We start from the raw sequence: 24425 nt of genomic DNA, 5'->3' as shown, positions 1-24425 counted from the left end.
AAAAACCCACTATTATTGATGGACCTATTATAGTAACTTTCTTTTTATCACCCACCAATCATGTTAATCCAATTGTAAATTTATTTCCACTACCAGTGTCCAATGTAATTATTGTAATAGTTGTGTACAAAAAATAATTTGTAAATAAGTACTTATTGTAAATATTTTATAATAGTATGCGATATATATAAATCCAACTATATGTACATTATTTCATGAAAATTTTCTTGTGTCTACTGTAAATATTATTAATTCTATATTTGCATTAGTAAGATATTTTTTGGTATTAAACTTTATAACTAGGCATTAAATTTTAATGATATCACAACGACGTTTCAGGTATGATATTGGGAAATGAACTAATAATCATGTTTCTAATATTAATATTAATATATTAATATTATATGATTGTTTTATAATTAAAAATATAAGAATGCTTGAAAATTAAATTAACAAAATTATTTATGATGAACCTTATAAAATGTTATTAAATAAGTATTTTGTGTTTATAAGAGTTGAAGAGTGAAAACATAAAGTTGATTACGAAAGAGGAATACAAAACTATAAATAAAAAATGATAAAATAATAAATAAATTAAAAACGAAAATATTTATGGTGTGATTGTTTTACAATGAAAAACATGATAATTACTTGAAAAATAAATTAAAATAATTACTTATGATGAACTTTTATAAAATGATTTTAAATAAATATTTTATAAGTTTATTGGAGTTGAATAATTAATGATAATATGAATTTCATTACGGAAAAGAAAATAAAATCGTAAATAAATCATAAATAGTAATTAAAAATTCATTATTGCGAACAATAACTAATAATTAGTATACTCAAATAAGTGATAGGACGTTTATTTGCTTTTATTTTATTTTAAATTTTTTCCAATTTATTATTGGATCAAAATGGATGAAAATTACATGAATAAAAAATTTGAGGGACAAACACGAAAACAATTAAAACTTGAGATAAATAAAACGGAAATTACTAAAATTGAGAAGACTAAAAAAAATAATTAATTAAAAAATTAAAGTGAACCTTATTTTTAAGAACACATATATTTAGGTCAAAATTAGAAAGTTTAAACTTTTAAATACAATAAAACACTAATACAAAGTATATATATATATATATATATATATATATATATATATATATATATATATTTATAATAATTGCATTAATGACTAGTAAAGAATTTATAAAAATTAAATAAATAACTTCAAAGAAGTGACACAATTAAGCTTAAAATGTAAAAAAAAAAAAGATTAAAAGATAAATTGTGAATTTAACTTCCTATAATATTCAACTTGTAATTTTGGTTTCTTAATTTTTAAATATATAATTTAGATTCTTAATTTTATAAAATTTATAATTTTAAACCTATTATTAAATATTTATTCATTAACTATTAAAATTATAATATTAATTCTCACGTGACATTAAATAAATAACATAAAAATTAATATTTGATAATATTATAGTAAATTGAATTCTTATCTTTATTTTTAATTTATATTCATCTACTTTACCATTTTTGTATGATAAAAATGATGATTAAAAATATAATTTAGTTTAAATATTATTAAATATTAAATATTATATTATTTATTTAATATTAATATATAATTAAGATTACAATTTTAATGATAAATAAATAAATATTTTAATGATAATTGTGAATTTTATAAATTTGAGAACAAAATTATAAATTTAAAAAATGAGAAATTAAATATAAATTAAATATTATAGGAGAACAAAAGTGTAATTTAATACAAAAGCATGACAATCATAAAAAAAAAACTTAAAAATAAAATAGAAACAAAAATTGAATAATGTAAAATAGGCTTAAATATGTTTTTAGTCTCTCAAATTTAAGATAAATTTATTTTTAGTCCCTCAAATTTAAAATTATTGTTTTTAGTCCCTGTAATTTTCAAAAATCTTATTTTAATCCCTTAGGTCACTAATAACATATTTGAAAGTGACTAATTAAGACAGTTATGCAATATCAACTAGATTAAATGTGATATTTTCACTAATAGAGACACTAATAGATAGATTTTATGCAATAATATTTGATAAATTTCTTAACAAAATTTGAATATAAGGACTAAAATTAGATTTTTTGAAATTACAGGGACTAAAAATAATAATTTTAAATTTAAGAGACCAAAAATAAATTTACCTTAAATTTGAGGGACTAAAAATATATTTAAGCCTGTAAAATATTATACTCACACCCTTTCTACATTACACCATACACCTTACCCCCTCCAAACCCAAATATAAGTGATAAAATAAAATAAAATTCATATAAATTATGAATTTAAACATAAACAAATCTCAATTACTTTTATTTTATTTAATGATATTATCTTTAAAATAATTTTCATTTAATTAGAATTATATTTTCAACACTTTTTTTTAAATATCAGATTTTTATAAAAGATAATATAAAAAAGGATAATTTTTTATTGACATTAACAAAATTAAATAATGTTAATTATTTTTCTTAATTAACATATAAGTTAGTGTAACTTATAATTAAAAATTTGAAGAATATATATATATATATATATATATATATATATATATATATATATAATACGAATGATTATTTTACGTAATAACATTTTAAAAAGTTTTTTTAGATAACTTTTTTAATTTCATATTTAAAAGAATTTTTATTTATTATAATTATTAATTAATTAAATTTTAATATTTTAAATAAATTATTAATAAATAAAAATAATTTCATATCATAATATAAATTATTTATCATAAATTTAAAATATTTTATATATTTAAAAACATTTATTTATTAAAATTTTAAATATAATTTATATATTTAAATATAATATTTATTTATATGCATAATTTACATCATTCATTTTGTTATATCTCTGTTTTATTTTACTTTTTCTTTTCGCTCTTTATTTATTATATTTTCTTATAATTTCTGCAAAAAGTTATACGTTTTATGTCTTACGTCGCTACATGATTTATTGTTGAGCATTTAACTTTTATAAATTCTTTAAGCTGATAAACTAAGGTTTTTACCGAGTAACAAAACCTTAGTATGTAGGCAATAAAATGAGTCGAAAATAAGGCCGTTCATTAATAGCCACAGAAATCATGTAGCTTCATTTGATATATACAAATTTTCTTTTAATGATTTTATTTTAAAGTATTTAAATATTATTTTTATCTCTAAGTTTTCAAATATTAAAAATTAATTAATTTTATAAACTCAAAATCATAAAATTTAAGAATATGAAGTACAATATTAATTAATTTAATAAATATTAATAACTTTTAAATATTTTTATTAAATAATATAGAGACACATGTGCATTAATTATATGAGTGGGTTCCAGTTCCAGATTCCGGTGATTCACGCACGTGCCGCCACTCGTGATTCAGTCTCTCTCTCCCTCTCCGTCGAAAATCTTATTCCTGCGTATTATATTCATTTCTTCGCTGTTCCTCACTCTCCCCAACTAGAGTGCAGCACTCTTTCGCTGTTGCTCCACTCTAGAGAGAGAAACACTTCTTACACTCTCTCTCTCTCTCTCTCTAACATGGCCGACGAACCAATGCCCACGCGCTGGTCTTTCCAGGTTTTCTACTTCCCCTCGCCTCTCTCTTTCCATTCTAAATTACAATTGCGAATCTCGATTTCTTTGTTTTCCGTTTTCACGCGATGATTCTCCGCTCCGCATTTCGCCGATCCTCGAAGAGCCAATTGTTACGGTACCTCGAATCGTCGTGCATAGGTGGAAGAAAGGAGGATCCTCTATTTATTTATTTATTATTTTTTCTTATTCAGTTTTCTCGTCATGCAATTAGCGCTGTTCTAGTTTATTGGATCGGTTTTCTTTTGTTTTCACACTAGCTTGTAGGATTTTATGGAACTCTTGCTTTTGTGTTTGGTTTTGTTGATTTTGTGGTGGACTGAGTTTTACTTTCGGTGCCGAGAATTTGATATGCATTGTATGGATCTCCAGGACTTTAAAGTGTATTATGATGCAAAGTTTGGTAGGAAGAAGGCCTTGGAGAATGGCGAGACAGGTGATAAAGCGGTCAGTAATGGAACTTCGTTATCCAATGGCAATCTGCATGCCAAGAGACCATCGGAAATGGCTGTTTATGAGCAGTTTCAAAGCGAGGTACTGTGTTTTCAGACTTCCTAGTTTCTTGGTGAACTGGTCATGACTCCTTCGAATTTTGCTGATTTTTGGATTTGATGGTGTTTCAGGGGCAGAATCAGACTCACACAAATGGTTTTTCGCCGGCCAACATGGATGAAAAGCCGTATGATTCTTTGAGTTATCCATTTGTATTCTTGGACTTTGTAGTTGGCACTTATTTGAAAGTGTTAAGTGTTTGCGTTTTGCTGTGAGAGTCAATTAGAGAAAAACAGAGAAGGAACAGTATTAGCACTCTTGAGTTGTGGATTAAGTTTTGATTGGATATCTAATAGCTAGTCAACCAATTATCAAAGCTCTCAGTTTCAGTACTTGAGACTATTTGATTGACTGTGTTTGAAATTTATTAGGTAGGTGATGACTGATAGTTTTGTACTGATATCTTAGAATAGGTGGAAGATAGAAAATTTATTCATTCTTGCTTCTCAGATGATTACCCCTAACTTTTTCAGGCAGAAGTCTTTGCTTCCACCTTTTGAATCTGCAGATATGCGAACTTTAGCAGAGAGCTTAAGTAGGTAAATTTTCTCTCTCAATCCAACACCTTTGATACAAGTGATGACTACATGGAGAAGTTACTTGTGTGTTGGTCATTTGATTCTATTTTGTAAGTTTTATTTTCATGTTTGTCATTCACTTCTTATTGGGTCAGGGATATCATTCGTGGAAGTCCAGATGTGAAGTGGGAAAGCATCAAGGGGTTAGAGAATGCTAAACGGTTACTGAAAGAGGCTGTTGTAATGCCAATTAAGTATCCCAAGTAGGTATCACTGTTGAAAACTTTCTACACCTAATATTCCTTAGAGCTATTGATAACCATTTTGTTGCACTGTAGTAAAAATATTCTTGTGTATGTTACTATTACTAATGAGATTTTTTTATTGGTTGTTGTTGATAATTTACATTGATCAGTTAACAAACTAGTGTTTTTAATTTAAGATGAAAGCAGGAATGTTCTTATATATAAACTGCTGAAAATTCCAATATGGATTATTTATATGTTTATTTTCCTTTCTATAGCAATGGAGTAAATCATACATATTTTTACTATGCAAAACATTTTCATGGTTTTCACAGCATCAAATGGCTTCTCTATTGCCACTTCACCTCATAATTGAATAACTTGCCTAGTAGGTTGACTTGCAGCATGCAGGCAGGAGGCAAGTTGAAGTTAGGGTTTATGGAAGTGTGGTTTCTTTGTGGGGTTCTGGTATCTCTAACTAGTTAAATACCAGTGTGTTTCATCTGAAGCTTCTCCCCTCACACCTTTTCTGAGAGAGTAATTTCTTTTGACTGGCTACCTTAATGGATTTTGGCTCATGCTTTCATCAATGGGGTGATTTACAAAGGGATCATATAGCTTTTGATACAACAATTTCAGTTGGATGACCACTAAAGGTGTATATTGGGAGGAATAAAAGGCAGGCTCAGTCTAGTAAGGCTTGATTAATTATTTTAAATGTTATAGAACAGTTATGCTATTTCTGTGGCAGTTATCTGAGTGGTTTTTATTTGTTGTAGGGCAGTTATCAATTTGTGGTGACAGTTAGTTGTGGGATATAGATCTAGGAAAATAGAGCAGTTATGGGGGGGGGGGGGGGGAGACGTCATACCAAACAAGTTTCTAAAGTTAAGTATCTAGGATTAATATTACAAACTGCTGGAGAAATTAATGGAGATGTCACACATGATACAAGCTGGGTGGTTAAAATGGGAAAAGGTGTTGAGGGTTATTTATGAAGGCAAAGTACCTACCAAACTGAAAAGGAAGATTTATCGTTGACTATAAAATCAACAATATTCTATGGCAGCAAAGTTAGGCTTTAAAAGGACAACACGAGAAAAAAAAGTGAGTAGAAAAATGAGAATGTTAAGATGAATGTGTGACTTCATAAGAAATGAAATGTGTTGTAAATGAGAAGATAATGATATGGTAATTTTTGAGATGACAAAAAATCAGTTGAAGTCATTTAGACACGTGCAGAAAAGGGCCATTGGAGGCACCGGTGAGGAGAGCAAGATTGTGTGGGTTTTTAATCATGTAAAATGGTTAGAGGAAAACCAAGATGGACATTGGACGAAATTATTGAAAGTGATCTCATGATGAATTATATCTTTGAGGACTTGATTTTTAATCAAGTCTAATGGCATTGTTTAGGTTGCTTTCTTTCTTAATGTTTCTTTTCTTTGTTAGGAAAAAAAATCTCATTTTACAGTCCTTGAGTGATAGGGAACAAAAAGAGGTCTAGCGTATTTTGGATGTGCTTGTTTGAAAATGACAAGTAAACCTACCTCTAGATTTGTTATTTTGCAATTTTAACGACATTGGTCTGTTCGTTTACATCTTGTTGAAGTCTTTGAGATCTGTATTCCAAGCTCCTGCCTCCTAGTAACACTAAAAATGGCTGTATCAAGATGTTGTCCTAAGAAATGGTTAACTGATTCATTTTCTAGACTTGCATATATGCTATAATAATAATTTATTCGAAAAGTAGAGATATAGAGTGAAATTTTTTTCATGGTCAAGCTAATCTTTCTCCTTATTCTAGGTACTTCACTGGTCTGTTATCCCCATGGAAGGGCATCCTCCTTTTTGGCCCACCGGGGACAGGAAAGGTTTGTATTGGTGTTCCATCAGAAACATTTACAGGGTTGCCTCCTTAATGTCTATCATTCTAAAATTGTTAGAGAATGTTTTTGTATGTGTGTGCAAATAAAATTACAAATTCAAAAATAAATTATGTTAAAAGCAATATGCAGCCTTTATATTTTCAAAATTTGATGATTGTGAATACAATAGTTTCTTTTTCTTTTTATTTTCTGAGTAATTAAATAACTTCTTAACTTTTGGTTTGAATATTGTAGACAATGCTTGCAAAGGCAGTTGCGACAGAGTGCAAGACTACTTTTTTTAACATTTCAGCATCTTCGGTAGTCAGCAAGTGGCGAGGCATGTTTTTTACAACTCTCTCCCCCCTTCATTTTTTGAGTATTTATTTATTTTTCTTTGATAAATCTTAATCTAGGTTTGAAACCTGAAAGTGTTTTTTTTTATTTATTATGGTAGTGTATTTTATTTTTTTAAAAGAAAATAGACTAGTCTCTTTCTGGAAATGATACAACTAACTATTGTTCTTCAAATACAATGATGCTAAATACCTTGAATCTTGCTAATTGATATACCCCCTACTTGGTCATTTGTTCAACACCCTCATCCTCTGTTAGCCATATAGACAGACAGGCATACATAGCATATTAGCATATATCTTAAAACAATGATCTATTATCAGTGTGCTTAAAACAACTATTTGATATACCATGAATGATTTGGATTCAAACAATTGATTGCACGACTTAAGGGCTGTTTAACTCGGATCATTTGCTATGTTCAGCTTCCCTTACATCTCATTTTAAGCTAATGATGTCAAAGAATGAGTGTACAATAGATAATAGATACCTGATAGTGGTGACTTGTTAGATGTCCATTAGTTTAGTCACTAGTTACAATATATCAGTTAGTTACGATGAATTAGTTAGTTAGCTGGGAAGGGATAATTAGAATAAATAGGGCGTTGCCTATAAATAAGAGGGAAGGGAAGAGAGAATCTTGTCATTTTGTGAGAGAATTCGGACCTTTGGTTTGGGAAGTGCAGCACCTCGAAGAACTGCATTGTGTGTGTGTTTTATTTTGTAAATTGGGGAATTTCTCCCCAGTTTGTATAAATACCAGGTTCCATCAAGTAGAATTTATTTGTATTTTATGTAGCATTGGTACTTCAAAATTTAGCAGCCTTCACAAATGATCTTTTTGAATGGCATTTATTATGATTTTTATTCTTCAAATGCCATTAGAATTGGTGCATATGATTTAGATGATGAGATTGAGAGCTTAGTTTGGTATAAATTGTTGTCAAGTTACAATGCAAAAAGTACATATTTTAAAAAATAGTTTATTTTCATGCCAGTATTATTCCTAATATCATGCTCATTTGTGGATGTACATCTGTTCATTGAACTTTGTTTTGGAATGCCCATAGATGATAACATTGCTACTTATCAGTGTGTTAAATCCCAGATAGTGGTGCCTAGCGGTCAATCCCAAAAATGCTATAGTGGGATAGCCGCTATTCTGACATTCATAATTAACTATGAAAAGTCATAGGTGTCTTAAACTAACCACACAAATAAATTCCAACAGAAGTCAAATACAAGTTTCCTATATGTTGACATGACTGAGAACAATAGGTAGCGGTCACCAGACTGAGAAGAGAGAGGCAGAGGTCGCTGGGGGTAGGCAGAGGCAGCAATCTCTGACAGACCCAGTCATCAGAGAGGAGATACCAGAAACCAGTTGCCAGAGAAACCAGAAACCGTCCCCAGAGAAGAGAAAACAGAGGCAGAGAGAAAGTGAGAAACTAGTCCCTCGAGCAGTGTTTTAAAACCCGGACCGACCCGGCCGGTCGAACCGGTCGGACTGGGAACCGGTGGTCCAGCCGGTCCGAATCTGAAGTTGGATCGGTTATGCAGTCGACCCGTTTCAAACCGGATTGAACCGGTCAATTTTCCGGTTCAACCAGTGAATCGGTGGGTCAAACCGGTTCAACCACTTTTTTTTATATTTTTTTTAAATTTTTTTAAGGGACCATAAATCACAAAAATAATAATGAAAATTGAATCTCTTAATGAAAAAGCAAGGAGTCTTATTAAATATAACAATGACTACTTGTTCTAATATATTTGTTTGCAATATATACAACTTAAATAACTTTTATAGTATATTATTAATTTTAAATTATATATTTAATAATGCAATATCTATGTAAATATTACATATATTATTTTGTGATATTAATTGCAAGCATATTATATATGTACATATTGTTTATATTTTTAATTTGTATTAATATACCGTTTAACATGTAATTATTTTTTTACAAAATAAAAATAAAAATAATTTTAAATAAGATAGAAAAATTGAAATTTAAAATAAGATATGAATTTATTAAAATTTATAAGTATAAAATATATTTAATATGAATATTTTTTAATAAAAATAAATAAAAATCGAGTCATGCGGTTCAACTAGTGACCCACCGGTTCAACCTTTGACCCACTGACTCAGTACCTTAACCGGTTCGATGACCGGTCCGGTTTTTAAAACTATACCCTGGAGAGTTGGGTTGAGAGATATGTCACACAGAGAAAGTGAGAAAGGACAGCTTTTTGATTGATTTAATAAGCAAAAATTGTTTTGGAAATTGAAATCCCAAAAATAGCCCTAATGGTATTTCGTCTGCAACAGGCACTACACTGAACCACTCACTATGGAAGCCTTGTAGAGGCTAGGGCCACTATGCCGCTATAGCAGTTGTTTAAAACCGTGCTATTTATATTAAACTCTGACACAAAGATGCTTTATAAAAAAGACTCTGAAATTGGAATTTAATTAACTTTTCCTTTTTTATATTTCCTACACCCTCTTCAGTCGTCTCATGCAAAAGGTCCCAATCCCAAATGCTTTGCAATAAGTGAGAAAATGTTGTAAAAATGTGATTTACTTTATTTTAATTGGTTTTGTCTTTTATCCTTTTGTTTTTGGATAGAATGCAACAACAAAACTCTTCCCTCACCAGATGAGGTTGACATGAATCACATGAGCTTGGTTATAGACCATAATTTCAGAAATATAATTTCCCATTAGATCTCTCTTAACAATCTTCCCCAATACTCCCTTTTCACCGGGCTAAACAAAATAAAACCTCTCCGCCTATGGTTTCATAGCTAGTCACAAGCTTAGGTAAAGGAAGGTGGTTGTGATAAGCCCTTATCAGTGAATGTAAAACTTGTCACTGAACTTTTTCTTGACAGAATGGGGCTTTTAAAATGATATTCTTTCTGTTTTCTATTTGTTGTAGTTTGTTCTTTTGTGAATATGTACATTTACAAAATTTGTTTTGGACTACAGGTGATTCAGAGAAGTTAGTGAAAGTGTTATTTGAACTTGCTAGGCATCATGCACCCTCAACAATATTTCTTGATGAAATTGATGCGATCATTAGTCAACGTGGTGAAGCTCGCAGCGAACATGAAGCAAGTAGACGTTTGAAAACTGAACTTCTCATTCAGGTGATGCTTGTTTCTTACATTGAACATACTTTTTTGTGATCATCAAGTTCATACTATCTGTCAAGATGTACTACATCAACTAGGAATATGGTCAGAATACTCCTTAGAAGGCTTGGACAATTCTCCCCCTTTTATTGAGCTAGATTTTGGAGTTAAATGAGGCTCAATCCGTTTCTAACTTTGGAACATAGAATCTATATGGGACATTTTTTTTTTCTTTTGCCTCCTACATTAGATTCATGTATCAGCAAAAGCCTCCAATGTATTATGTCCTTCCTTTTTTTTGCACATAATCCTGTATTTCTCCTAGTCCGTTGTGGTGTGCAGGAAGATCTTTAAACATCTCATGCATAATTGTATCAGCACACAAAGATTAAGGAGAAATTATTTCCCACAAATATCCAGATAGATTGTTGAAATTTTGTTTTTGCAGCTATCGTGACTTAATCTATTAGTTATTTAAGTTTACTAAGATAATTGGCATTTGAAAATTGAAACCTTGAAAGATTTTTCATTTTTCTTGGGTGTTCTCTGCAAAATCAAAATCTGCATCTTAATATGCATTATCATAAATGGAGTGGCATATGTATTCTGCTGTGCTTTCTCAAAAATTAATCATTTGGATTAAGATTGCAGATGGATGGTTTGACACGGTCAGATGAATTGGTTTTTGTTTTAGCGGCAACCAATCTTCCCTGGGAATTGGATGCAGCTATGCTCCGACGTCTTGAGAAGCGAGTATCCTTTAAATAATAAGCTAATGCTTAGTAGTGTGCATGATAAATGATTAGGTCAAATTTTCTAGTCCTCTAAATGACATTTTACTTCATTGACTTGGAATTATTGGTCTTGATGAGGAAATATGAATTATCTGTTAGGTTTCAACAAATTGATGACTATTCCCTTTTACTGTAGAATAAATCTTAGTTCAATGCATATTTAGATGATGTCCAATAAGCAATATGCAATTGAAAGCTCTCAGTCCTTGTCTAATGGTTGCCCCTTGACCATAATTGAAAGATCCTTGTACCACTTCCAGAACCAGTAGCGAGAAGAGCGATGTTTGAGGAACTCCTTCCTCCACAGCCTGACAACGAACCGATTCCGTATGATTTATTGGTGGAACAGACAGAAGGATTTTCGGGGTCAGATATTCGGTTACTCTGTAAAGAGACAGCAATGCAGCCCTTAAGACGCTTAATGTCACAGCTTGAGCAGAGACAGGAGGAGGAGGTGGTTCCTGATGAAGGTATGTCGTTACAAAGGAACATTGATAGATAGTGTTCCTCTTATGTAGAATTTTCAACCATAAGCTATTTACTTGAGTTTGTTTAATTTTACTCCCCGCGAACTAAAAGCAATTATTGGGTTACAGAGTTGCCAACAGTTGGGCCAATCAGATCTGAAGATATAGAGATAGCTTTAAAAAACACAAGGCCGTCTGCACATCTCCATGCTCACAAATATGACAAGTTCAATGCTGATTATGGTAGTCAAATACTACAATGAGAACTTTTAGTCATTATTGTTAGGGTCTCCACAATTTGATTGTCATAAAAAATGCTGTTGTACAACTAGGAAACGTAAAACATTATTTTGCTGTGAGTTTATTTACAGCTTTTCTGAAGTGCAACTTTGCATTTGGTCTTCTACATTATTGGTACCAGATATTTTTACATATCTAAATGGTTGTGATTATATTTTTAAATCTCTCATTATTTGATCATTAAAATATTATCGCCGCATATTGTCACTTCCTATGTTTCTTTTTTGCATTGTCTGATGTGTAACTTTGCATACATTTTTCTCCATGATTAGTACCAATATATGTAGATGGTTGTGATTATATTTTCAAATTCCCCCACTATTTATTTTACTATCGTGACATGTTGTCACTTCCCATGTTTATTCTACGCACTGTCTAATAATTGGGAAATAAGGACATGTTCCCACGACAGGTGTTCTAAGTATTTTCTTCACTGACGAAAATTTTAGTATAAGTTTAATCATTAACGAATTATTTGAATTTAACATGTTAAATACTCGATTTTGTTAGTTTTGTTAATAGAATCAATTTAGGTTCGATTATTTTAAATGAACTAATTTTTCTTTGCAACGATGACATTAATAGCTGATGTATGGTTTTTTTTACACCAATAGCTGATTTATGTTTTATCACATTTACTTGAAAATTGTGTTTCTATTTATTGTTGTTATTATTATCTTTATATATATATATATTATTTATTTATTTAACTTTAATTTTCAGTAGTCATTTAATGATTTTTTTCTTCAAATTTTTATTGGTCATTTTTATAAACAAAAGATTGCATTAATATTTCTATTATGTATACTAATCGATCAAACCATGAATGAGACATGCACGTAAGTGTCATATTTTATTTTATTTAAATAAAACGATTTTAAATTTTAAATGCAACACATTTCAATAAATGCCTTTTTTTTTTCTCCTATCACAATTCAAGTTTAAAATTTAAATGTCTTGACTTGATTCATTTATACCTGTCTTTGGACAAAGCTCTCTACGATATACTTCCCATTTTTGCTCGTTGTTGGGACTAGAGGAATCCAACACGTAAAGAAAAATAAAATAGTATGTTTAGAGGAAAATAGAAAAGGGAAAATTTCATTTTATGAAATTACAAATCCATTTCTTTGCACGAGAGAATGATTATAACGATTTTCAATTTTGAGGCTTGAATAAAATCAATATTCCCTAATTTTATTGACCAATATTAGAAAATTATTCAATAAAATTCATCACACAATGGCCGTTTAACCAACGTAACATACGTGTACAGGTTCAATCAAAATAAAGTAATATATGGTATTCGAAAGTGTATTGCTTTATGTTACAAATTTTTTCTTACACAACAAAACACACAATAACCATAATGTCAAACAAATAAATTAACGAATACAATAAACAGATGCACTAGCTGATGTGATGTATACATGCTCCAATCCCTATAGTTCTTGCTTCCATACTTCATACTGGTCCAACTTATATTCATCAATCTGCAAGATATTAAGTTAATTAAAAGTATATCATTAATTTGGATTTAGTTTAAGGATGTTTATAAATTATTGACATGATTTTTTTTTTCTCATACATAGGTTCTCCTTCAAGATAATTCTTTTTAAGATGTGGTTGATCACTAAACATGATCATATATCAACTGCCGTCGTTTACATGATTTTTCACATCTTAATTTCTACACTCAACATATAAAAAAGAACCCTTTTGTTCAGATTACTATAAATTGGTTTTTTAGTCCGTGTCATACAGCTGAGAACTGTTTATATCTTGTAAGTACTTTTCTTTAACAAATATATACTTTTAAATGTATAAATCATGTTATGGTTAAAAATTATATTAAGGAAATATTTTTAAATACATAAGTAGATTCATAATAAATAATTTATATATATTATGGTATATTTTTCTAAAAGATATTAAAATTCAATTTATAAATAGCAATGATGGATAGAAATTTCTCAATACATTATTCTTCAAAAAAGCACTTCTTATTGAAGATCTTACATAAACTAGATATATGATTATATTCATACATACAAGTGTGAAATAATTTTTATCTTACAAATAAATTTTGTAAAGTTATGTTAGGTTTATGACCCTCTTTTATGATGATTGTAAGTGAGTTATGAGTTTAACTAATATGGTCATATTTTTATTTAATGTAAAATCTTTAACAGTTCTAAAAATACTTTTATTAGAAAATAACTCTCCCAAACACTCTAGTCTAATTTAATTTATATATATGCAGCAAGGATAATTACCTGTGAGAAGACAATAAATATTATGGTATGTGTGAAATCATTTCCTTCTTGCAAAAACCTGTTGTACAGTGGGTAACTTAGTCCCAGTGGTTGGAGGTTTGGAGTCCTTAGGGGGTGGCCTTGTTGTAGGGGCAAGAACCTTCTGAATGCTTATCTTTTGGTTATTCATCCTGCGACCTGGCTAACTAAGATTGGTATTGGTGATGCTTAATTTTGAGTATGGGATTGGACATAAAATGTTGATGAAACATAGCAATGTGGCTTGTGTGTATTTATAGGCAATCCTGCATGCCTTCACCATTCTTTGCATGGAACTTCCCAAGTGAACGTAATTTACGTAGAAATTTCTGCTACTTTTCATGGTTTACGAACTTTTGAACTCTAGGGTTTCCGTGAATGATCATATCATATATGTTAGCTTGTTGCGTAAGGAAATATGCAGTGAATGGTCACCAAGCTTATTATACCGATATTGCATTGGCATGTAAATAATAATATAATAATAATTTATCAAAGATAACCAAGTTATACTCTCTGATATATAGAAACTGTTACGAAAACTCTCATAGTCAAAGCTTTCAACTTTGAATACGCGTCATGATATCTCTCTGCATTTGCCTTTTCATTTCCCCCTATTTTCACTATACACATTAATTAATTAATTAATTAATAACTCTTTCACGTAAAAGACCAAGTCACCTTAATAGTTAATAGACCGCGTCCCACAATTTTTGGCCCTTCTCCCCCTTCTTCATATTATTGTTTCTTCTCTCTTTTAGGAAATTATTGAAAAAATTACATACATTTTCTTTCTCCCCAGGCATGAATTTACACTGACGACATTTTTTTTAGAATATTATTTTGTTACACGTTAGCATAATCGCCCTAGCAATATATACTAATAGATTTCTAATGCAATTCATGGAAATTTGTAATGTAATTCAGCGAAATATGTAATGTAATTCTGCATTATAAAATAGCAACACATGGCATCATTTTAATTACATCAAAACAATATATACATTGTAATACAAATAGTTCATTGAACCAATATTTTGAATATTGCTTTGTGAGAATGAGTTCCAATCCGAAGGACACCTCCAACCTTATAGGCAACAAGGGGCACTCTAAGACTAAGAGCAGCAATGGTTCGACGTCATCTCAAAACGGTGGCCAAAAGAAGACTGTTCAATCGGGTCTTGCCTATAAAAATTCTTGAAATGCATCCAAAACAGGTCAAATAAATTAGAAACAAACCCTCAACAAGGATCTCAATTTCTTGCTATGGAAAATTTTGTAATTTTTTTAATGTTTATTATTTTTTATCTATTTAAATCAGCTAGGAGTTACAATAATTTCATTCTTTTTCACCCCTTTTCCCGTTAATTAATGTCATGGTCTTTAATTACATTCATCATTTTGATTTTATTGCAGGTGATCATGTGGAAGAAGTGGCCGGAGTTATATGTAGGAAGCGCGCAGTGATTATTATAGTCATTATTTGTTTATTTATGAATTGTTCGTTTCATAAGCATTTGTTGTTTACAACCTTTTTTCTTTTTTTTTTAGAAGATTCACGAATAAATTTAGAGCTAGTAATATTTCATTTCTATGTAAAATTATGATAAACACTAATAATCTTTGAAATATTTACATGGTATGCGCAAGTTCCATGTGATTATGAAAGGATATTCACGAATATGTTGTTATTACTTTGTCCTTATATTTGTTTTCTCACGAATTAAGTTCTCTTATAAATATATTTGTTAACAAATACTATCATCTTTGTATATTATTTCTTTACTGTTCCATCAATATAAAGAACCTCGCGTCAAGTTACTTCATTGCTAATAATAGCTGAATAAATTAATTAAAGAATAAAGCGGCTTTTATTTTGTCTAAAAATTCTTGATATCCCAGAGGAGCAGTGGAGCACTCAGAATTTCGAATAAAATAGTTGAACTCGATCAATATACACTTATTTGACGGGCTAAAATTCTCTTAATTATAATTATATAAATGATTTATATTTAAAAGGCTCGAATATTTAAGAGGAAGTATATTTTTGCCACCTAATTATTACAACTTTAGTACTTAAGGAAAACAAGCTCTAAGTAATTTAAAGGTTTTAAGCGATAACATTTCAACTATATGTGACTAGGATAAATTAATATTTTAATTCTCTACTTTTTCCAGTTTATTTTATTTTTTTTTATTATATTTATATTTAAATTGTTATTTTTCAATTTTGACGACAAATAAATCTGTCACAAATTTGTCAATTAATTTTGACGATAATAACTAACACAGTTGAAAAAAAAAATTACATTTTTAACGATTAAAAACACCCTATACGCCATTATTAATATTAGTTATTTCTTAATGTTTAGTCCTTAATTTAAAAAATTAAATTTATATGTAGGAAGCGCGCAGTGATTATTATAGTCATTATTTGTTTATTTATGAATTGTTCGTTTCATAAGCATTTGTTGTTTACAACCCTTTTTTTAGTTTTTTTAGAAGATTCACGAATAAATTTAGAGCTAGTATGCAGTAATATTTCATTTCCATGTAAAATTATGATAAACACTAATAATCTTTGAAATATTGTCCTAGGGTTTGTGTGTAGCACAAGGAGAAATTTGTGTTGAACTTCAGCATGCAATAACTACACATTCTGCATGTTTATAAGTGACTCTCACCGTCAAATTTGTGAACTTTGAAATTTGAATACGCGCAACGTTTGACACTTTCACTGGTGCGTGTGGCCTTTGATATGCCTCTCCGGCTCTCCGTATTTGCATTTTCTTTTCTTCATATTTTCACTATTCACATTAGCTCTATTCCACGCACTAGACTAAGTCATATGAAACCAATATATACAATGGGATTTGAAAAGTTAAATTAAAAGGGATCGAATTTAAAATTATAAAAAAGTACATAATTAATTTTAAATTTTAACTTTTCAAGAAGAGAAATTAAAAATGGTCAACATGCATAATTCTCTAACTGAGCGTAAATTAAAAGGTTTATAACTCGTAAAAAGAAGGACTAACACTATTAAAAAAGTATTATTTTCATGCGATTTTTCCCAAAAAAAATATTTGCAGAAATTTTTTACGAATTTTCTTGCAATAATAATTTCGCAAAAAGTTTTTACAAATTTATTTGCAAAAAATAAGTTGCAGATATTTCTTACAAATTTTTTTACGAAAAATAATTTACAAGAAATTTTTGAAAATTTTATTACAATTTTAATGATCATAGAAATTTTTTTCCATGGTGAAAATATTGTAAGAATTTTACTTTGTTTCTTGCAGATTTTCTTGCAAAAATAAATTCGCAAGTAATGTTTACTAAATGATAGAAAAATTTTGCAGGTAACTTTTCCTGCGGATTTTTCTGCCAATTTTAATCTGCAGGAAAAATAAAAAAAAAATATTTAAATTTATAAGTTTAATATTTTAAAAAAGCTTCAAGTCCCACATCGATTGAAAATAAAATAATTAAAGAGTATATAAGTTGAGGCAACACTTACTTTACAAGTTGATTTGTATGGTTGAGTGTTAGGCTTATAATCTACAATCTTAGAATTTAAAAGATTATGTATCACATGTTTTTGGAAACAAAACAAAAACAAATGCTTCGGATGAATTCATTGTGAGCATTTGAAAGTTGAAGAATTATTGATAGAATTTATAGTAATTTCTTTAATTTTTTTTGTAAAAAATATTTCTGCAGAATTTCTTGCGAAAAAATTCGAAGGAAACTTTCCTGCGAATTTTTCTGCAATTTTTTTTACAGGAAACTTTCCTTTGAATTTTTTTGTAGAAAATTTTCCTACGAATTTTTTCGCAAGAAATTTCGCACGAAAATTTCTTGCGAATTTTAAAATTCACAAAAATATATTATCCATGAAAGTATTACCTACAGATAAAATTTCACAGATAAATTTGTAGGAACAACGTTTCCTGCAAATTTTTCATAAAAATTCGCAGGAAAAATTGCATGTAATAAAAGAAATTCTAGTAGTGTAATTTTAAATATAGATAAGGATTTAACATAACAATTCTTTAATATTAATTATGAGGTCTATTTTTTATTTATCATCAAATAAACAGATCACATGCAATTTTTAATATTTTATTATGTAATACTTATGTAATAAGTTATGAATTTGAAGTTATTGTCATAATAAATAAATAAATAAATAATATATTAACTAATTATTTTCATTTTAATTATATTATTTGTATGAAATGTTCATTATCAAAATTAATTTCTATTAAAGAACCTGACCGATCAATTTTAATATGCTCTTCCTTTTCAATATTTTTTTTTTCCTTACACAAACCATTTGATTTTAGACTTTTAGTTTTAGGTGTATGTTCGAATACCTAATATCGAAATGCTCAACCCGCTCAAAATTAAAGCGTTGCCAATAAAATAAACCAAAATTTCTAAATTTCTTAAGAGTAAAATTAGTAAATTATATACCAACACTTCCTAAAATCTTATGTTTCTTAACAATTTTAATAACCTCTCTTGTAGGGTTATATGGTATAATATGCTATTCAAAAAATTAAAAATGATTAGTATAATATCTTAAGGTGTCGGTGTATTTTCTGAATTATGGAATAAGGTACAATTTTCTGAATAATTATGCAGAATGCATACAGTTCACGACATAATTAGCTTACTTTGAAGCAAATATAAAGTAATATTTTAACTTAATACATGCGTAATATAAGTTTAAACATAATTTTTCTAAGGTAAGGGAGTGCATTTAACTTCAGTTTCAATCAAGATTCTACTTAACTAATAATTAAATAGTTCTTTTGATGCCATTTTCAGCTTTTTTATGCCAACATTTTCGTAATAGTCAAATCATTGGTTGAAATGTAAAGGTTCTATACACACCCTTCATTGGTGGTACCATCACCGGAGACTTTGTCAAATATCTTTTAATTTCCTCCAAAACTTTCTAATGTTTATATCAGTCCATTGAAATTCTTCTCCATTCTTTAAATATAATAAAAAAGAAAACACTTTAGTTTTTTTCAAAAAGATTAGAAATGAATCTTCAAAAAGAAAATTTATCTTACCTAAAAGAGATTAAAGTTGTTTCTTATTTGAATGTGCAGAAGTTCCTATCATAAAAGAGATTAAAGTTTTTTCTTATTTGAAGGTGGAGAAATTCCCATCATATAAAAGAGATTAAAGTTGTTTCTTATTTGAAGGTGGAGAAGTCCCCATGATAACTTTCATTTTATTCTTATCAACATCAATCCCTTTTTGATGAATAGTAAATTCCAAAAACTCTCCTACAAGAACACCTAAAGCATATTTCATAAGATTCATTTTTAAACCACACTTTCTCATTCTCTCAAAAGATTCTTCTAAATGACTTAGATGATCATCTTTTGATTTTGATCCTATAATATCACCTAAGACAATATTTTGATTTAAATAAATGTTGTCCTCAATTTATATACAATATTTTGACTTTATTATTAGTTGATATATATAAGATCTCTATTAAATAAATCAACTAGATTAATTAAATTGTAAGATTGATTAGTTTTTTCTTTCCATTTCAAATGTCAAAGAGAATGACCTTGATGACACCATAACTGCTCGTGGGAGTTGATAGAGCTTAAAAAACACTTAAACTTGTCTTCGCTATCCTTAGGTCGTCAAGATTGCGGACATTAAAGTTAGAGGTGTTTATACAAGTTCTCAACAGAATTTTTCTAAGAGTACTAAGACAATATATGTAAAGTATAAGTTCATAAATTTTTTTTTTACTAATAATTGTTGTAAAAGAAAAATGATAGGTATATTGACAAAAAGACTGAACATATAACTCACTCGTTTAAAGTTAAAGAGTCTCTTTCAGAATTTATTTTGCATCACACTCAGAGTTGTACCGGATTCTAAGAAAAATATGTATAAATATTATAGTTAATCAAAGCTGTTGATACATGTATGTGACATGAGTGGACACCAATTTAATATTGGAAAATTTGCAAAGTCTATGTTCGAAGACTATATGGAGTACGATCATTTAACTTTTCTTTATTAAAATAAAGCCTACAGAAATAGGCCTACCCTGCGACTACCGTTCCACAAAGGATCCATAATATATATATATATATATATATATATATATATATATATATATATATATATATATATATATATATTATTTATATATATTAATTTATCCTAAACCCAAACAAAAGATACATCACAAGACTCAGACAATACCCGAGAAAGAAACTAAACTCTCCGATCCCTGTAGTACACGTACTTGCTTCCTTTCACTCACCTTCTTCAATAAAGCTTCTTACTAATCATACATGCATGAATCTGCAAGATATGAATTAAATGCAATAAGAAAGTGTGTATATGTGTAAATAATTAGGTGAGCAATTAAACGAAGGGGTGTTGTGAAGTAAGATTATAGTTATAACCTGTGATCATGCTATGATCGATGTAACAAAGTCTTTATGTGGTCATTTCTACTTATTCCCAGACCCAGCGGTTTGACTTTGAGGTTTAGCAGTAGCACCCGTAGGGGCACTAACAGTCAGCTTCCCTGTACCTAGGGATCTCTTAATTAGAGCACCTCCAGCGGCAGCTGCTTAGAGTGTTGCTTGTTGATAAGCAATGATGCTTGTTAGAAACTGCCATCGGAGTGATCCTACGTGACATTTGAGTTGCTTAAAATTTTTTTGGTATTGCTTGTACAAGGCACGGTGCTTAGCACTGTCAAGAGAATTTTGATTGGTTAAAATGATCTACGTGGAATGTGGAGTAGATTTATGAAAATAAAAAAAAACAGAAAAAAAACATGTTCACCTCATCTTTGTTCGTCCCTGGAGGTCTGCCAACGCCGGCCCGTGTCGCCGGTCGCCGTTCGCGCGTCGCCGGTTGCCGTTCGCGCGTTGCCGGTCGCGCGTCGCCGGTCGCGCGTCGCCGGTGATGGTTGGGAGTTGTTTATAAGCAACTCTCATTGTAGGGGCTTGCTTACTTTTGGATTTCCCTGCAGGGGCCTTCGAATTCGTCGTACCTTTGGATTTCAGAGGGGCCTGCTTAACGATTGCAAGCTTCGGAATGTTTGGCTCGAAATCGGAACTCACTGTGCTAACTGCTTCACTTTGGTGTTGGTTTAATTAATGTACTATATATGAACAAATTAATGTACTACTATATATGAACAAATTACTACAATCAACTATATGTAACCTACATATTTATAGGGAAACAAACCTACCTGCCCTCGTTATGCATGCAAGTGGTTGTGTTTGAGTAGGGTTGACTCGCTGTGTCTTTTTGGTTTAGACTTTAATTTTCCATATATTCAATTACTACTGGCATCGGGCTTCGGAACAGAAACCACCCAAGTGGAGGGGAATAAAAAAGAGGCTACCAAAATACCATTTTTAGCCATTCATGCATGTGGCGTTGTGGCCTTCTCCCTATTCAATTTTAAATTTTAAACAGGAATCTAAAATGATCGACCTGAATTATTAAAATTGATTTAGTAATCATAGGGATTGAAATAATATACGTAAATCATTCATTTCAATTTTTTTATAGATAAAAAAATTGTCAAACACATAATTCTTTAATGGCAAATTAAGAGGTTTAATAACTCGTAAAATGTCGTAAAATAAAAACTCGTAACAAAATGGACTCCAACTTTGTCTATAGTTTAAGATCACAACTTTACAGTATATATTTAATTATGTAATCATTGTGTATTTATAATCAAACAAAATTGAAGCTAGTGTCATAAACTAAAATAAATAAATGAGCTATTTTTATCAACTTAATTTTTAAATGATCGATAAACTGTGTACCAAAAACCTCAACCTGGTCAACATCAATAAAATAGTATTTTCTTGGTTGTATAATTATATTTGGCAAACTAGTTGCCAATAATATGATAAATTAAAAAAAAAATTGTCTCTGAATTCATTCCCAGTTAAAATATTACTGACAAACTTGACCAAAAGCTTGAGCGAGCGCCACCCACAGGTTGTTTATAACTATTATATCATAATGTCTCTCTTCTTAATTGTAAGTATGTGTTAGAGAAAGGCCAATCAAGTAACTGATGTTTTAGCTAAGAGAGGATTGACAATGTTAAAAGATCGATCTCCAAATTTTTTATACTCCTCCTACCTGGTTACAGCTAGTTCTTTTAGCAGATGTTTTCGCAGTACCCTTTTTCCGTAGCTTTCAATTTGGACGGTTAGCCCTTTTCAATACCAAAAAAAAAAAACTATTATATCATTTTCTCAATTTCACAAAGAGTAAGAGAATAATTCTTTATGTACCAAAATTTATTTTATCATTAGATAGGTTTTCGTACATACAAACTTTAAGATTAAACTTTCCACATGCTTTAAAAAAACATAAACACTCTTTATCTATATTATTATTAATTTCTATATTTATATTTATTATAAAGGAAATATTAGGATATGAAATCGTTTTTTATCTTTACTTTTTAGTAGATCATTATACTCCTCAAATGATAAAAAAAAAAAGATTTCTTATATCTTCTCCAAATAATTACATGTAATCTTCTAATATTTTGTCTATGTATAACTATTAGAGGTACGGAGTGTCTCTGGCATGTAACGTCTAATTGTATACATATTAATCCCAATATTTTACGTCTATATATACACACACACACACACATACACACACACACACATATATATATATATATATATATATAGAGAGATTGAAAATATAAGTATATTATTAATAATATTATATGTGATCATAAAGAAAGATTTTTCGAACTCATATCATATTTACAATGACGTACATAATTTTAACTTCTTATATCACATATACGATTTTAATATTTACATTACATATTATTAAAAATATTTACAATAATGTACATAATTATACATACTTATTTCTTACACTACTTTTATAATGTTTACATATATATTTGGTTGATACAAGTTCATAATTGGATTAACGTGGTTTGTCGGAGGTAGGAAAAAAATAACCACTATCGGTTCATCAATAACTGTAGGAATTTCTTGAGTAGAAGAAAACATAAAAGTTGATAGTGTTAATCCTTGAAAAGTGACCAAGTTGGCGACAACATCTACAGACCAAGTGGTTCCTAGAAATACCGTGAATATGATAGGGGAGAAAGGGCCCGGAAGTGTTGGTAGGTCCATCTATTTTTTTATATTAAATTAATTAAATATTTAAACAAGAAAGATAAGGAGTGAGAACAATTTTCAAATAAATATTAGTAATTACATAACATGCGTAGCAATAGTTATTACTAGAAAATATATTAATGATTTTAACATAAAGATTTGAATTATACTTGTAGTGACTAATCCGGATAAATAAGCATTATCATAATATCAACCAACAAAAGGATATTTCACCTCAAATCTTTACTCATTTAAATCCTCAAGGTCAAACCTCCAACTACAATTTAATTCAAACTTTCATTTTTATGACCATATAATAATATTTATTTTTATAAATGCATGAAAAAATAACAACAAGATGAGTATAAGATATTTTTAATAAAACTATATTATAGTTACTATACTAACATAAAAACTCTTGAACTAAATTACGTAAATAAAATGTATTAAGGAATATTAATTAAATAAATGACATTGATAAATATCATAAAATAATTAAACAACACAAACTAGGAACACCTCATTAATTATTATGAGTAAAAATTATCATAGATTAAGCAAATAAGTGAGGTTAGGGTCACCTCACTAAATAAATACACACAAAATATAACATAACTAAATAAACATAGTAGCATATAAAATTTTAAAAAGATAAAGTTCTCTTCCCCCTTACCTTAAAAAAGTGATATATCCTTGAAATACTCCAACAAGTTGTATTATATATATATATATATATATATATTTTTTTTCTCTCTCTCTTTTCTTTTCTCTCTTCCTTTCTTCTTTCTCTCAATCTTCTTCTACGTTCACTTATGCTTCCTCCTTTCACACTCCTCTCAATTGATTTCAAGCCTATTTATAGAGAAAATGGTATGACCTTGGTTAGCATGTTATGACAAATTTTCACATTTGATTTGGATTTAATTCCTCATTACATGTTTAGTTCCTTATAGATAGGGGTAAATAAATGTAAGATAAGAGAGGATAATAATGCAGCAGAGATTTTCTGCTGCATATTTTTTTTCATTTTTTTAAAATTTTTTTT

The 24425-nt window shown here is 29.2% G+C and overlaps 1 protein-coding gene and 2 long non-coding RNA genes across 3 annotated transcripts; 1 reads left to right on the top strand and 2 right to left on the bottom strand.

Annotated features, from left to right (window-relative positions):
- The first annotated feature begins 3432 nt into the window (after positions 1–3432).
- Positions 3433–12060, top strand: CCP1 (P-loop containing nucleoside triphosphate hydrolases superfamily protein). Its single transcript, XM_020384489.3, has 11 exons — positions 3433–3638; positions 4026–4187; positions 4277–4332; positions 4679–4744; positions 4879–4986; positions 6776–6842; positions 7092–7176; positions 10192–10352; positions 10989–11090; positions 11373–11601; positions 11728–12060. Exons 1-11 carry the CDS (start codon positions 3600–3602, stop codon positions 11859–11861), a joined length of 1209 nt encoding a protein of 402 aa, XP_020240078.1. The 5' UTR covers positions 3433–3599; the 3' UTR covers positions 11862–12060.
- Positions 12061–13182: 1122 nt separating this feature from the next.
- On the bottom strand, positions 13183–15132 carry LOC145954518 (uncharacterized). Its single transcript, XR_014431758.1, has 2 exons — positions 14175–15132; positions 13183–13391 (listed from the first exon to the last, which is right to left on the bottom strand). It is a non-coding gene; the product is annotated as an uncharacterized LOC145954518 (long non-coding RNA).
- Positions 15133–19080: 3948 nt separating this feature from the next.
- On the bottom strand, positions 19081–21647 carry LOC145954520 (uncharacterized). Its single transcript, XR_014431760.1, has 3 exons — positions 21039–21647; positions 20651–20945; positions 19081–20546 (listed from the first exon to the last, which is right to left on the bottom strand). It is a non-coding gene; the product is annotated as an uncharacterized LOC145954520 (long non-coding RNA).
- Positions 21648–24425: the final 2778 nt, after the last annotated feature.

Source organism: Cajanus cajan, chromosome 2 (genome assembly GCF_000230855.2).
Source record: "Cajanus cajan strain Asha chromosome 2, NIPB_CcT2T_4, whole genome shotgun sequence".
NCBI lineage: Eukaryota > Viridiplantae > Streptophyta > Magnoliopsida > Fabales > Fabaceae > Cajanus > Cajanus cajan.
This window is presented reverse-complemented; position numbering and strand designations above follow the sequence as displayed.

What these genes read in the sequence shown, in the direction of transcription:
- CCP1 (XM_020384489.3), top strand. Translation starts at nt 3,600, where the DNA reads ATGGCCGACGAACCAATGCCCACGCGCTGGTCTTTCCAG. An exon ending in TTAGCAGAGAGCTTAAGTAG is followed by an intron (nt 4,745 to 4,878) that starts GTAAATTTTCTC and finishes TTATTGGGTCAG; the next exon opens with GGATATCATTCGTGGAAGTC. An exon ending in GGAGGTGGTTCCTGATGAAG is followed by an intron (nt 11,602 to 11,727) that starts GTATGTCGTTAC and finishes ATTGGGTTACAG; the next exon opens with AGTTGCCAACAGTTGGGCCA.